The 15,024-nt window shown below is 38.8% G+C and overlaps 1 protein-coding gene across 1 annotated transcript in view; it reads left to right on the top strand.

The window, feature by feature from the left end:
* LOC127581617 (CUB and sushi domain-containing protein 1-like) overlaps positions 1–15,024 on the top strand; it is a 1,418,367-nt gene that overhangs the window by 1,125,844 nt on the left and 277,499 nt on the right. The window contains 5 exon segments of the mRNA XM_052036133.1: positions 4,654–4,810; positions 10,686–10,759; positions 10,762–10,831; positions 10,834–10,878; positions 14,346–14,472. Coding sequence (XP_051892093.1) covers positions 4,654–4,810; positions 10,686–10,759; positions 10,762–10,831; positions 10,834–10,878; positions 14,346–14,472 — 473 coding nt within the window.

Raw genomic sequence — 15,024 nt, 5'->3', positions numbered from 1 at the left:
AGTATGTAAAGTTAGAACCAGAATGGTATTGGATTTCAAGCTGAATAGAAATATCAGGGAGCTCAGTGGAGAGAAGCTTCCTGAGTGTTATGTCGCTGAATATACAGAAACTGTAGGGAGGGTAGGAGTGACGTACGTTAACAACAAACAATCAGGCAGTGGGCTGCAGAGAACCACCTGGTTGAAAACTGCAAAAATATTCAAGTTGTTATATTCAGTCACAGAAAAAAACTTGGTGATTTGGCAGATACCAGGGGCAGTGTGCAAACGTTCGTATTAATGATCTATGAATTAAATTCTCTTAAAACCTTGCAGATGGGGAAGATCATGAGGCATTCACCCAGACTTTGCAGTTGTAATGACAACAAAAACGTCAGCAGTCACCATCACTTTATAAAACTGCCAACAGGTTCTGGTATCTGATCATGTGAAGTTAAGGGTGGAAATCCAGATGTTGGTGTCAATGAATCTCTTCGTTCCCATTAGGTTCACTCTTGCGGGTTTGAAGGCGCAAACAACAGAATTATAGACTTTGCATGAACTTCTAACTTTTACACATTAGTCTTTGAAAATAGTTCCGTGATGTATAGCTGAGTTATTAAGAATGTTCAGAGATATAATTACCACTGAACAACCTCCAAGGCTTTGAAAACATAATTGTATATGTTTGAATTGCCATTTCCTCAAAATTGTATTTACAAATTGTTTGGTTTTAAAATAGTAAACCAAAATCAATGCGTATGCTCTTGGCTTTTTTTTGTTTTACTTGCTAGTTTGTGACCAGTGAAATCCTTCAGTCAGATTGTCTGTTCAGTAATTTTGATATCATCACTGTTCTTGGATACACAGATCTCCAAAAGGCTCCTTAATCATTTCAGAAGAGGGGAAATCCATCCCACACAACCCATTTAATCTTTATAAATAGATTTCTTTTAAAGTCTGGCTTGATTACAATCCTGTCACCAAGGATAAGAAAATCTAGATCATTATATCATAAAAAGCATGATCCCCGAGTTATTTTGGTTACCTGATAGAAATGTTTTTATTTGTTACGCATAATGCATTACACGTTGAGATTTCCTTGTGACAACTGATGTAGGGTGTTTACATCGTGAGTGTAAATGCTTTGAAGCTGCAGAATATATTAAATCTAGTTAAAGTTCATGGGTTATTAAAGTGTGGGTATTTATCTTTTTAATGCAGGAAAGTCACTGGAAGCTGATAATGCTTTAATTTCATACTTTGCAGTGAATTTCTGGGTTGATTAGCAAAGTATTTAATTTCTGGAAAAGGGAAAGTTTTCATTTACTTTGCCCCCATTCTCAGTAAGTGCATGTCTATCACAGGTTAGATTCAAAATAAAGCTCCTATTCTATCCCAACAGCATGATTTAGAACCCAAGAACGTAAGAGCAGGTTAGGCCACCTGCTCCCACCAATTCAATATGATAATGGTTATCTACCTAAGGTCTCACCTCCTCTTTGCCAGAAAATGCTCTGGATCTTTCATTTAAAAAGATCCACTGGCTTCTAAATACAATGGGCAGTAACTTGGGATTATTGAGCAAAGGCTGAAACACAGCCTTCCACTAAAGATAAGCGCTGGACCAACTGCACCATGCCAGTGGACTCCTCATGGAGTCTAATGAATCTGTGCAGATTTCTGCTGAATTCCCAGCTGTCAGGTTGGGATATCTGTGCACTAAGCTTACACCTGTCTGTCACAAGTAGGCTGGGCCTATTAAAATTTATGGGGTTAAAATAAAACTGCCATTTAATTTGATTATAGTCAGTTGGTTTGAATGTGTGTGTCTTTTTAATGTTTTAATTTCAAAATGTCAATTTTAATGCTTTAATTTTCTTTTACTTTTTAATAGTCCTAAGTCTTGTGAATGTATGTGAATAGTTTAATTTCAGTGACAGTCTTAACAGCTAGTACAATGATTGGGTAGTGGTTAAGTTACCAAACTAGTAATCCTTTTGTGGAATTTTCAATTCAGCTATTAATCTGGATTTCTTGTTAGTCGTTAGTAATGATGATCGGAAAATTGCTGTCTATATCCATCTGGTTTACCAACATCATTCAGAAGAAAAAAATCTGCAAATCTTACCTGGGCCATATCACTGCAATATTAAACCACATATATCTGTTTTCAAGGCTTTTTTGTTTATTTCCACAGTAACTTGTTGTCTAATTCAGGGGGAGGAAATCTGTCCTTCATATCTAAGCAAATATTAGAAACTTCAAGATAGCCATCCAACCAATTTTGTGATCAAAGGAAAATCTTCTGGATTTTTTAGACATGCCACTACTTAAAAATAACAAGAAATTAAATATTTTCATCATTTTTGCTTTTACCAACAGTATTGAAAATAATTTTTCACAAATTGTCCGTAGTTTGATCCATCTAGGGCCAGTTTGTTGAAAAAGATCATCTCAATTGCACTGATTTTTTATGATGAATGAAGTAGAAACTCTGACTCAAAGAGGTGTAACATTAAATTTGATGGAAAGTGTAAAATTAAATGAAGGCTCTTTTCCTTCAATCAGGATTTTTTTAAAATTTGCTATTGCACAGAAATTAGATGCACTTGCAACTTTTTATGTGTAAAATGTGCACATAAATTCATCTGAGTATTTTTAAAGCAACTTTGTCCAATTCAAGTCCCACTATTCAGAGAATTGAACAAGGCACATCTGGTCATGATTCACCTTGGTGTGAGTGTTATTCCCCTCTGTGATTTGCACATGTGCTGATTGCATTAATGTGCGAGATGTTCACTTTTTCATTTACAACTGAAATTGGTGGAAAATCGTGCAACTGTGACCTGCATTTTTCATCTCACTATCAATCAAGGATCAACCTTCACACCTAGTCGTCGACCACAAGTGAATTAAAAAATTCCCACCAGCACAGCAATGTTTTGCTCCATCGTTGTTCCTACCTGAATGAACACTGATCTGCTTGTGCAGGAGAGAAGTTCTGTGTGTCTGACAGCCTACAGCAGCTTTGCACCACAGCGATCACCATTCCAATCTCTTACTGCATTATGATCAATGCCTCACAGCATGGGGCCTCTTGGGATACAGGAATGGATGCCTGGGCATGATCATGGAGAGGGGAGCTGAGGTTTGTATGACCAAACAGAATGTAAACACTTATCTCCACCTTCAGATCGTTCCCTCTCTCCATGGAAGGCATCTGCATGGTTGCTGTGGCTAGTGTGGAGAGTGCGCAAGTTTCTGACACACTCCCCATGATCCCCAGCGGCAACCTCTGCAGGTAATTTTTGTCAGGAATGGTAGTGATGGGCTGAAGGGCTGGATTCTGTGCTGCACGAATCACACTGGTCACAAAAGTGCAACAACGGGGATAATATGCTTCATATTTTTTAAAGGTAGATTTCACCAATTTAGTGATTTTCTGAAGACCCTCTGATCAGGTGTTGGTTTAGGGCCTGTTTAGCGCATCATTTATGGTTGAAATCCAATCTCTTAGCAATTATTTTTGAAACCTATTTTAAGCTGACACTGACAGTATATCTGCAGCACAGCTAAACAAATGGAACAGTCAGTTCTCTATCAGCTGGTATCATTGAATTGGAATAGTAGTTGGAATCTCCAGGCATCTACACACAAACTGGAACACTTCAACATTGCTCTTTTCCTCAAATATGAAATACACAAAAGTGTGTTGATTAAGAACAGGGCAATTTTCACCTCTGGGAAACATTCCTGGTGAGACAAGTTGGATGAAAGTGCACACTGTCTGTGGACTGAAGGTCTCCAGTGAAATCTGCAGAGATTTTTTATGTCAGCTTTCAGTTCCTTTGATTAAGAATGGAAGTACAAACATGTCCATGCGTTGACTCACATAAGAATTAGAGATACAATGGTATTGTAACAGGTGTTGTCTTCTGAAAGTTGACAAAGCTCATTTTGGGTGGATTATCTTTTTTTTTCCTTGACTCTCACAGTTCTATTACTGCCTGAGTCTTCCAACATTAAGTAAAATTAACAAAAAAAAAATTCCAGTTTTCAAATTGAGAACTTCAGTTTAGTTGATCAAAAGAATTTGGCAGTCAAAGTGAAATAGTGTGGTTTCCACTATACACAATCATCAAAATTAAAATAAGTCTTTGCTGAAGATGTAAACACATCCACATTGGGTAATAAACACTTTATTAAGTCAAATAGAAAATTGGATGCAGGATGTCATTATTACAGTGTGGTTACTCAATATGCACATTACTGAAATCCAATTTATAATCTTGAAACATAAATTTTGCTTTTCAATTTTATTTTCAAGGATTGTGTCATTCTGTTGTTGAGGTAACTGTATAGCTCAGTTATCAGGAGAGCTTCCTTTGTGCATCATTGTAACATTGACCACTGTGACATCAGAGCTGCAGCAGATATATGTGCCATGTAATATGTTTTATGAGTTTGCAGTAAAACTTCCATCATGTTATGCTAATTGCCTTCTAATTTCTGCATTGTAATAAAGCATTTGCTATTCGTTCTTTGTATTATCTGCAATAAAATGACAAACCCATTTCAAAATAATAGGTTTACAACTTGCAGTCATGGGTAAATTATGCCCGGTGATCTACTCTTTGCAATCTTGAATAATGTTTTATTTCTTGATCACAGATTTTTGATGGCAAGGATAGCTCCTCCCGGCTACTTGGTACTTTCACTGGATCGGAGATGCTCGGTGTCGTTCTGAACAGCACATCAAGCAGTCTGTGGCTTGAGTTCATCACAAATGCGGAAAACACAAGCAAAGGATTTGAACTCCTTTTTTCAAGTAAGTGTCAGATTAAGGAAGATCATAAAGTACGTTAGATTGTTCCAGTGTGTTGGAGTGAATTTCGGGATACTTTGTCGCTATTTCACTGTGATGATGGTATTCTCAGAGATATCAAATGATGTTGGTTCTCTGGTGCAAGGTACCAATTCTGCAATTTATAACACTGAGGATTTTCCTTTTTTTTTGCTGATTTTCAAGATTAAGCATGTCACTGTTGAGAATCTGAATATTTCTTCACTTTTAGCACGTGCTTCCTGATACTCTCCAGTCACATAATATGTGCAAAGTGAAGCTATTTTTGTTATATTTCAGCAATAGACTTGAAGGTTTTCTAAGATGAATACTCCTGTCCAAATTGATGAGAGGAAATACTCATAAAGTTATTTATTTTAACATGAGATGGCTGTCACGCACTGTTTCCACGTGGACTTGGATAAGCATGGACTTGATCCAACATCGAGGTCCAAGAAGACTGAAGGTCAGGCTTCACTGTATGGACTTGGCACTTAGATCTATGGACACAGACAAAGATGCCTATTCACACACTAGCTATATATAGGCACATTCTGATCACATACATGCACATGCTTTCATGTTCCCAATCCCACCATCTTCCTCAGCTACTTCCACCCCTTAACCTCCTTCTTCATTCTGTTCCGCATCTAACCCTCAGTCCCATTCTTCCTAACCCCTTTTTGTTCCCTATCCCTGTACCTCATACCTTGTTCACCCACCCCCTTTCCACAACCCCCTTCTCCCTCTCCCCCTCATCCCACTGGCCACTTTTCCTCTCCAGTGTCCACGCCCCCTCTTTCCTAATCCCCCTCTCACTCTTCCATTCCATCACCTACTTTATTCCTGCTCTCCAGCCAGCACGTGAATGTTATAATTTCTCTCAGTGGAGTCTACCCTATTTGCTGCCACTCAATTCAAACCTAAAGCATTGCCATCTCTCATCCCAGTCACAGAAGCAGCTCCATTCAAGGCTTACAGTCCAGTGCACAATGCAACCACCACCCCGGGGAGCACCATTATCTACTTCTCTCAGCCCGACAAACAAGAGAATTTCGTAACCATGCTACCACTGAACCTTCTATTCCAGGGACTTCAATTTTGCCAGAATCCTGGCTGCAGTTCTAACAGATTTTGCTCCAATAAGTACACCTCTATCTCAACCATTAAATTACAGCTGCTGTACTGACACACACTCCACAATGTGGAAAATTGCCCAAGAACATCACACCAAAGAAAAAAGAAAAATCCACTGCAATTTGTTATCATGCTTTTAGCTACTTTTCAGCACCAGTAAAGTGATAGAAGAAAGCAGCAACTGAGCGATAAATTCCACTTATTCACAAATACCTTGCCTATCCGGATGCCACAAAGCTAACTTGACTCATTACTTTTCCTAAGCTGTGGTTTACACATGGACATGAGTTGAACTCTAGAGGTGAGGTCAGAGCAAATGCCTTTAACATCAAGGGAACATTTGACTGAGTGAGACTCAATGAAATCCTTGTAAAATTGAAGACAATGAGTATAAGAAGGAAATCTCTGCACTAACCACGTAATGCAAGTTGGATCTGTGATCTACACTTGTCCAGATGGAACATTCATGGTATTTGACAAAATATGGGCATGTGCAGTCCATTTAATTGCACCTCATGCATCAATTCAAACATCCATGCCCCTGCCTCCAGTGCACCATGGCTATTATGAAGGCTGTCCTGTGACATCACCAAGGCTCTCTTGGCACCATATCCCAAATGTATGACCTCAACCCCCTAGAAGGACAATGGCAGCTGATGAATAGCAGCACAGTCATTTGCAAATTTGCCTCTAAGTCATGTGCCATCTTGACTTGAACATACATCACATTTCCTTTACTGTTTTGTTCAATCCAGTCCTGAAACCCCCTACCTTATAATATTGTGGTAGCACCTTCAGCACAAGAACTCAAGAGGTTATTGTAGGCACCCTCCAACTCCCCAACCCCATATCCTTGGGAACCTTTGTAAATGGGGAACAAATGCCAACCTTGACAGCAACATCCACCTCAGAACCATGAACCTTCTAAAACAAAAAGGCAGATCTGATATCGGTGCCGGTTTGTGTCAAACAACAACAAAGCGATTACAGCCTTTAACTATATCACTTTTAACACAGTAAAACATCCAAAGTGTGACATTGGTGTGTTGTCAAACAAAATCGGTACAAGCCTGAAAAAGACATATTAAGGTACTGGATTAGTTAAAGAGCAAGGCCATAAGTGTGTTTTGGAAAAAAATATCTGGAGCTTCAGGCCTGAGCATCTGGTGGTGTTTCCGTCAGTGGCAGAGTGATCAAATTCAACACAAGGAAACAAAATTGGAGGTATGCAAAATCTTGTTGTTGGGATAGGGAATGACAGAGATGTGTAATTGTTTCCTGCTTACTGGTGTACACTGAACACTGAGTGAAGTTATCTGAACTTAACGAGGTTACTTATTTGACTCTTGAGTAAGAAGAAATGTTCTTGTCATGATGTGAAAGAAGAACGTTTTTGCACCGGCTGACTTTTCTAATCCACAATGCTCATCATTTGGTTTGTTCTTGCTGAAGTGCAAGTGTATAGCAAGACAGCAAATTCCACTTTATCACAGGCTTTTCATTAAAATGATCAACGTTAGGACATTAACACTTCTGGAGACTGAGAGACAGACATTTCTAACACAACGCAGGTGACACTGAATGAGTTCGTAGTTACATGCTCCATCAAGTACTCAGATTCTTCCACTAGAACTAAATCTCAGGTGAGGCCTCTGACTGGCAGCCGATATGGTATTGCTTCTTTTGTGCTGATGCACAAGCTAAATTTCTTCTCAGAATCATTTTGAAAGCTTGGATGTTTGAGATTTGTCTTTGAAAAAAGGTGAAAAATATTGAATCTAATTGTCAGAAGGTTGCGTGCAATGAAGCAATGTTTCCCAGATGGCTAAGATGAACTTTCACGCTGGTTATTCAAGTAGTTTAATTTTCTTCAACTCCTTTTCTCTTTGGAGGCTGGGTTTCCCATTGTTAAGCAACATTAGCTCAACCTGACTCCCATCATGGAATACTAAGTCTGCTGTATGAGATTGGACTAAAATAGTGCGGAATAAATCAAAATATGAAATATTGTGTGTTGGCAAGGTCAATATCTTCTGCTGCTGAGGGATATTTAAGCTGGTGAGGTCCTGTTGTGCAATATGTCAGGACAGTGCTGAGCTTCTGTGGGCAATGAGAAGCTCAGGAGAGAACAAGGATATGTCCATTTCGCGAGCAGCTTTGTGGCCTGTGGGCTCTTGGAGTTGCTGGAAAGCTCACATATCTGAAGAGGGAATCTAGTTCAGCAAAACTAATTCACAATCCACTGAAGAATTTCACTAAGCCTTCAACATATTTATATGTAAAACGCATATCTCTCCTGGCTATAGTAAAACTCTATAATTGGACACTTTTGGGATATTGGTGGTGTTAGACAGGTGATTTTCTGGGCTATTTGTATTTATTCATTTTGATTCCTCCAACACACTTTTAATTCACTTTTATTTAAGATGTTACACAGTGGTATAATAAAATTTCCAGTGAACCAAATGAGTCTAAAGGAAGAGCAGGAAACAAAACTCAGAGTTTTAAGAGAATGTGAGAATGGGGTCCTCATGAGTTTAAACGAAACACAGGAAACAGATGCAGGTGAGCTAGCTGCTGAACTATGAGATTTCCAAACAAATGGATAGCAGGTTGTCAGTGTTTCAATGTATTTTATTTGTAATGATGAAAATTATGTCAGTTCCTATGCAAATACCTTTCAGAAACACTTGGAGATTTAATCCATCCTTTTAAGACTTGGTGTCAAATTTTGTTTGATGATACTCCTGTTAAGTGTCTTGGCGTGTTTTGCTACATTACAGATCCATTATAAGTTTAAGTAGTTGTTGGTAGAAATGAGGCAAGATGAGTTATAAAGCAATGAGTTTAATCAGGCTCAATCTTTCTCCAAACAAGCCATATTGTGAAAAACCATTCACCAGCAAGAATTTGACTCATTAACTAGTGTTCGATTGTCATTCTGACTCAACCACTCTATAATTATGACTGTTGTCCAAATGAAACGACTGAACGAGATTGAGTGCTTCTTGGAGTGCAGTGTCAAAGCTCATGATAGTGAAGAACCTGACTTAAATAAACACTTGACATACTGATTGGGACAACATATTCCTGGTACCAGCAACAAAAATATATAAAGAAAGCAGCAAATTCCTTGCATTGACACATTTTCACAATTCCCAAGTTATCATTCTGTAACCGATCAAACCTACACTTTCCATTGATGTGCTTCCATATTAGAAACTGGGATATTATCAATTGATAATAAAGTTGTCACGTTATAAACTTTGCATTTTTTTCTCTTGTTCTTGATTGGCTTTTCAATTATCTATGTGGTGCAATGAACCAGAAATTATAGTTAATGCAGAAGTTAGAAACAACATGATGCTTAAACAATTCTATCAAATTGGGCGATCGTTTTGCAGAGCATGTGTGCTTAATCCACGGAAGTGACCCTGAGCTTCCAGTCACCTGCCACTTTAATTCCCCATCCCATTCCCACTCTGATCTCTCTGTCTGTGGCTTCCTGCACTGTTTCAAACTGGCCCAATATATGCTTGAGGAACATCTCATCTTTCATCTAGGCATGTTGCAGCCTGCAGGGCTCAATATTGAACTCCCCAACTTGAGGTAACTTGCTCTTTCTTTCTTCCTTATCAGGCCTGGCCATTTTTGCCTGCCACCCTTCTCTTCTTTCTCTTTCATTTTGTACATTCTGACCTGTGGGGCCATAGCCCCGAGACCAGACAATACGATGTTACTTAACTTCACAATATTATAGAACACTACAGTGCAGTACAGCCCTTCGGCCCACAATGTGTGCCGACCTTTTAACCTACTCTAAGAACAATCTAACCATTTCCTCCCAACATACCCCTCCATTGTTCTATCATCCAGGTGCCTATCTAAGAGTCTCTAAATGTCCCTAATGTATCTGCCTCCACCAGCACCCCTGGCAGTACGTTCCACGCACCCACCACTCACTGTGTAAAAAAAAACTTACCTCTGACATCCCCCTATACTTTCTCCATCACCTTAAAGTATGACCCCCTTCATGTTAGCCATTCTGCCTGGGAAAAAGTCTTCTGGCTGTCCACTCAATCTCTGCCTCTTATCACCCAGTAGCACACTCTGTCAAGTCACCTCTCTCTTCCTTTGCTCCAAAGGAGAAAAGCCCCAGCTCGCTCACCTACCCTCATAAGACATACTTTCCAATCCCAGCAGTAACACATTACACAGACAAAGAGCTTAACGGTCCCTCTATCACAGAAATCCCCCTCATATTTCTCATTTTTCTGGACTAACTTGTTTTCTCTACCTTTCAGTTCTGATGAAGCATCTTTGACCTAAAACATTAATTGTTTCTCTTTCCACCAGAACCGCTGAGTTTTTCTGGAACTTTCAGTTTTATTTATGATGTTCAATCCTTTTTTTCAGAACAACGAATTCTCTGTTTTTTCTAGAACAACAAATCCCAATTGAGTCAGCAATACTTGAGTCAATTGAATCATTTTTTTTAAGAACACAGAGATACTTTGCAAAACTTAAATTGTACATGCATGTTGAAAAAATGAGTCTCCCAGTTAATAATTGTGCTTTATTATGTAGTAAACTCAAATAATATTTGATCAATTTGAAAGTAAACAATTTATATGTCCATTAATCAAAAAGGCAAAAGCTGACTGATTTGATTTCTTCCAAATTTTGTATTTTTGATTCGATTGCCTTTGAATCCTTTTGACAGGTTTTGAACTGATAAAGTGCGAAGATCCAGGGACTCCAGAGTTTGGTTATTAAGCCTCAGGTTAAGGAACACTTCGCAGGGACAATCTGTTGTCTTTGATTGCAAACCAGGATACACATTACGTGGGATGTCAGTGCTAACCTGTTTAACGGAGATCGCAGAGCCTGGAACAATCCACTGCCTTCCTGCGTAGGTAGGGAAACCAGATTTTGACAATACATTTGCTAAAAATAGGAAATATTATGACAAAATATTGTTATATTCTTTTGTTCTTTGTTTTTTCACTTCACCAAGCCTGGTATTTTATCACCTTGTAAGTGGCAAATTCTTTTGGGAAAATCAAAGAAGTTCTGTAAGTCCCAATGTATTGGGCCTAAAATACACTTACATTTTGCCAGCAGAGACTCCACAATGAATCCAGCAGCAAAATACAAACTAAGCACCAGGGAAATCTGTACTATACGGGGAACACTTAATGTAATTGAACTTGGAATTCAGTGCCAAACTCACACCAAATTGGCTGAATGATTGAAATCACCAAGTTAAAATGCTGCCAAGTTCCAATGAGTCGTTATACCATAGCTGGCTTTTCAGCCCACTGAGTCGGTGCCAGCTTCTAAAAGAGCAACCTTATCAGTTCTGTGCTCCAGCTTTTTCCCCAAAGGCCTGGAAAATATTTTCTCTTAACTTCTCTCATCTGCAATTCCCATTTGAAGATGATCAATTCTGCTTTCACCATTCCCACTGGAACTGATACCTTTACTGAAGAAACGCAGTGCTAATTACAGGCCTATGAGTCTAATGTCAGGGCTAGAGAGGTTATTGGGGGAAAAAATTCAGAGAGATTGGCCTATTCTACATTCGGAAGGGCAGGGATTAATCAAAGACAACCAGGCTGGTATTGTGAGAGGGCTATCCTGACTGACCAATTTGATTGAATTTCTCAAAGGCCTAACAAAATATATTGATGAGGACAGTGTATTTGATGTAGACTACATGGACTTCAGTAAGTCCTTTTACAGTGTTCCACATGGGAGACCAAACAAGAACAGAAAAGGAGTGGCGTGGTGACACAGGTCATGGAACTGGGACCTCTCAGTACCGGTGACCCGGATTCAATCCTGTCCTCTGGTACTGTCTGGATGGAATTTGTACATTTTCCCTGTGACCATGTGGGTTTCCCCTGGGTACTTCAGTTTCCTCCCACATCCAAAAAATATGTGGGCTGGAATGTTACTTGGCCATTGTAAGTACCTTCTAGTCATGTGGTAGAACCTGCGGAGAGCTGAGGAGAATGTGGGGAAAATAAACTGGGAATTACTGCTGGTAAATGGAATTAGTTTAGATGAGTACTTGATGGTCTACATCATCATGCTGGGCCGAAGGGTCTACTTCTATGTTGTATGACTCAATTACTCCAGTGGAAATGTGTGCTTGATGGTCCATGGGCTGAAAAGCCTGTTTCTGTGCTGTCTGACTCTATGGACTCTCAGATTATAACTACCCTCAGCATTAAAAAGGTTTTCCTCTCATCCTGGTTGTATCTTTTGTCCAAAGTTTATATCTGTCTCCTCTGGTTCCTTGAACCATCCAAAAAAGGGAAGATCTTCCCTCCATTGACCCTTTGTAGATAGTCAAGATCTTGTTTACCTCTGTCAAATCTGTGTTCAACCTCCTTTGCTCTAAAGAAACCAGTCCTAGCTTTTCCAGTTTTAACATAGCTCGAATTCCTTTATTCCTAAAACCAATCAAGTAAATCTATTCTGCACCCTCTATGGATACACTTCACCAATTGTGGCAAAGAGTGAGACAACAAATATGATATGTTTTGAAAGGGTGCTTCATCATTTACTTGTTGCAGTCATTCAGTCTATGAAAAGGAATCATTTGAGCATCTTCAGCCCATCTTGAGATAGCCTTTAACCAAGATACTAGGTATTGTTTTTGATGATGGTCTAAATGGCTACTTAATTTAAACGTTCAAATTTGAATTTAGTTGGAGGCTCCCCATAGCTTAAGAACATTGTGCTCTCTTGGTTGAAACAACAAGTTATCCCTCTGTTGGAATTCAATCCCACTTTCCAAAGAGGCATACCCTTGTTTAATTTTATGATTTTAGTCTCCGATCTTGTGTCCCTCATTTATTAATAGAAATGCTGGCTTGTAGCCTTTCAAACATCAGAAATTTATTTCAAAGGTGAGATGAAATTGCCCAACATTGCATAACCTGCTTGGTGGGAAGTGTGTGAAGACCGGATTTTCTCATCACTTGAGGAATTGGGAGGTTACTGTCTGCGATATTGAGGCTGACATGGAGGGTCTTCCTTCCTGTAAAATTATGTCTGATCTTCCATGCCTTCCCATTATTATTGAGTCAGTTCTGTGTGACTAGACATTGATCTCACATGTTTCTGAGCTTACTATATGATTGTGTCAACAAAATACACAGTGTGAAATTGGAATGAGGGAACAGATCCTTCTCACTGGCTGACTTTTCGCCTGACTTTGCATGTCACTGCTCCCAGGGTAAAATACTATTTATAAACTCAAAAGGTGAAAGCATTTTATAGCCTTGCAGAATGACAAGCTTTTCACTGTACCTCGGTACAAGTGACAATAATAAACCAATACCCATACTATGATTAGTTAGACTGGGATGTTTGCTTTGGAGCAAAAGAGCCTGAGAGCAGACTTAAATGAAGTATATAAAATCATGTGAGGTGTGAGGCTTAGATTGTTTAAATAAGAAGCATCAATTTTAGCCAAAGATTTAAAGTAATTGGTAGAAGGGTTGGAGAGGAGTTAAGGAAAATCATTTTCAGCTAGACGATGGTTGGGGCTTGAACTCCACCCACATTTAAAACGTGCCTTGATGTTTCCTTGAAGAGCTGTGACCTGCAGGACTATAATCCACAAGCAGGAAGGTGGGATAAGGCTGGGTAGCTCCTTCTTGACCAGCAGGAGCACAATATGTTAAACAGCCTCCTGTGCCAATGAATTTTCTATTTTTCGACAATTTTCTGTACTTTTGCTTTCAGCCACAGATACAGAGGCATGCTCTCAAGCCGAGATTGAAGACTGACCAATCTTAACGTGATCAGAGGCTGCAATATCAACTAGTAAATTTCCTCATAATTAGTTCACGAGACTTCTGATGCTTTTATGTATAAAAGCAGGATATCAAAAGAGTTTAGATGCTGTCTTACATTAGTTCCTCAGGCCGTGATGGATGGATCAAGAATTCATGGACACAGATGGAGAGCAAATCTGTGAAGTCACGCAATGCACTTTAAGATAGTTTAAGAGTGAAGATTATATTTTCACAAAGCATCAACCTCTGATGTAAAAAAGCTGCCCATCTGATTATTGGATAAGAGAAAATTTATTTGACCAGTTGAAGGTTAAAGGACAAACGAGGGTAACTGCTTGGGAAATCCAATTAATTGCTTCCATTGTAGTTTAAAAATTATAAATGTGGGGTTAATAATATAGTCTAACAACTCTCTATAGGCATTGTCTTACATTGACATTTCAATTTGAATAAATCAATAGAAACTTTGGTGCCTTTTTTAATAATGCTTCCTGCATCCCTGAATTATTAGATTGTTCTTTTGTGTGAAATGTTCAAATGTTGCTTTCTTGTTCCATAATTATTTTCAGCTGAATGTGGAGGTCATATCGTTGGAGAGACTTCAGGAAGAATCTTATCACCTGGGTACCCAGCACCATATGATCACAATCTCCACTGCACTTGGTCTGTTGAAGCAGATCCTGGCAGCATGATCAGGTAAAAGAAGTACAGTTCTATCTGATAACAAATAAATTATAATTAAAGCCCAATTAAAAGGTTTTGTCCATGTTCTGCATCTTTCTCCTTTTAAAGCCACAGTTAGGAGCAAATTAATTCATTATCCCTCATTTTGATAACATTAAATGTGATTTGCATGTAAAGTATTTCATGAAGCAGATGTGATTTTATTGGACATTTTGGATTAATTAAGTGAAGAGACCCTCAGAGAAAACACATTTAAAAGGCATTTCTCAGAATAAGCTTTGTAAATGTGTTCCTTCTCTGTCCATCCTTCCCTCCTGTCCATCCACGCCGCACATTTTTTTGATCTGATGTACATCTGGGATACATATTCTGTCCACTCAATGAACAGTATATAAAATAGTCAATCTCAGATGGTGAATTTCCGGTAAGTCACAGTTCAAATAAAATGGTTGGAAATTTAAGTGCCTGAAAACACTGTGCTGGATGATTGTTGTAACGCTGTTATAGATTTCACTAACACTGAGACCTTTGGTGTTACAGAAAAGGTGTTGAAAGTTTCATTGT

Source organism: Pristis pectinata, chromosome 22 (genome assembly GCF_009764475.1).
Source record: "Pristis pectinata isolate sPriPec2 chromosome 22, sPriPec2.1.pri, whole genome shotgun sequence".
Classification (NCBI taxonomy): domain Eukaryota; kingdom Metazoa; phylum Chordata; class Chondrichthyes; order Rhinopristiformes; family Pristidae; genus Pristis; species Pristis pectinata.
The sequence above is the reverse complement of the archived record's forward strand: the minus strand, read 5'-3'. Positions and strand labels throughout refer to the sequence as shown.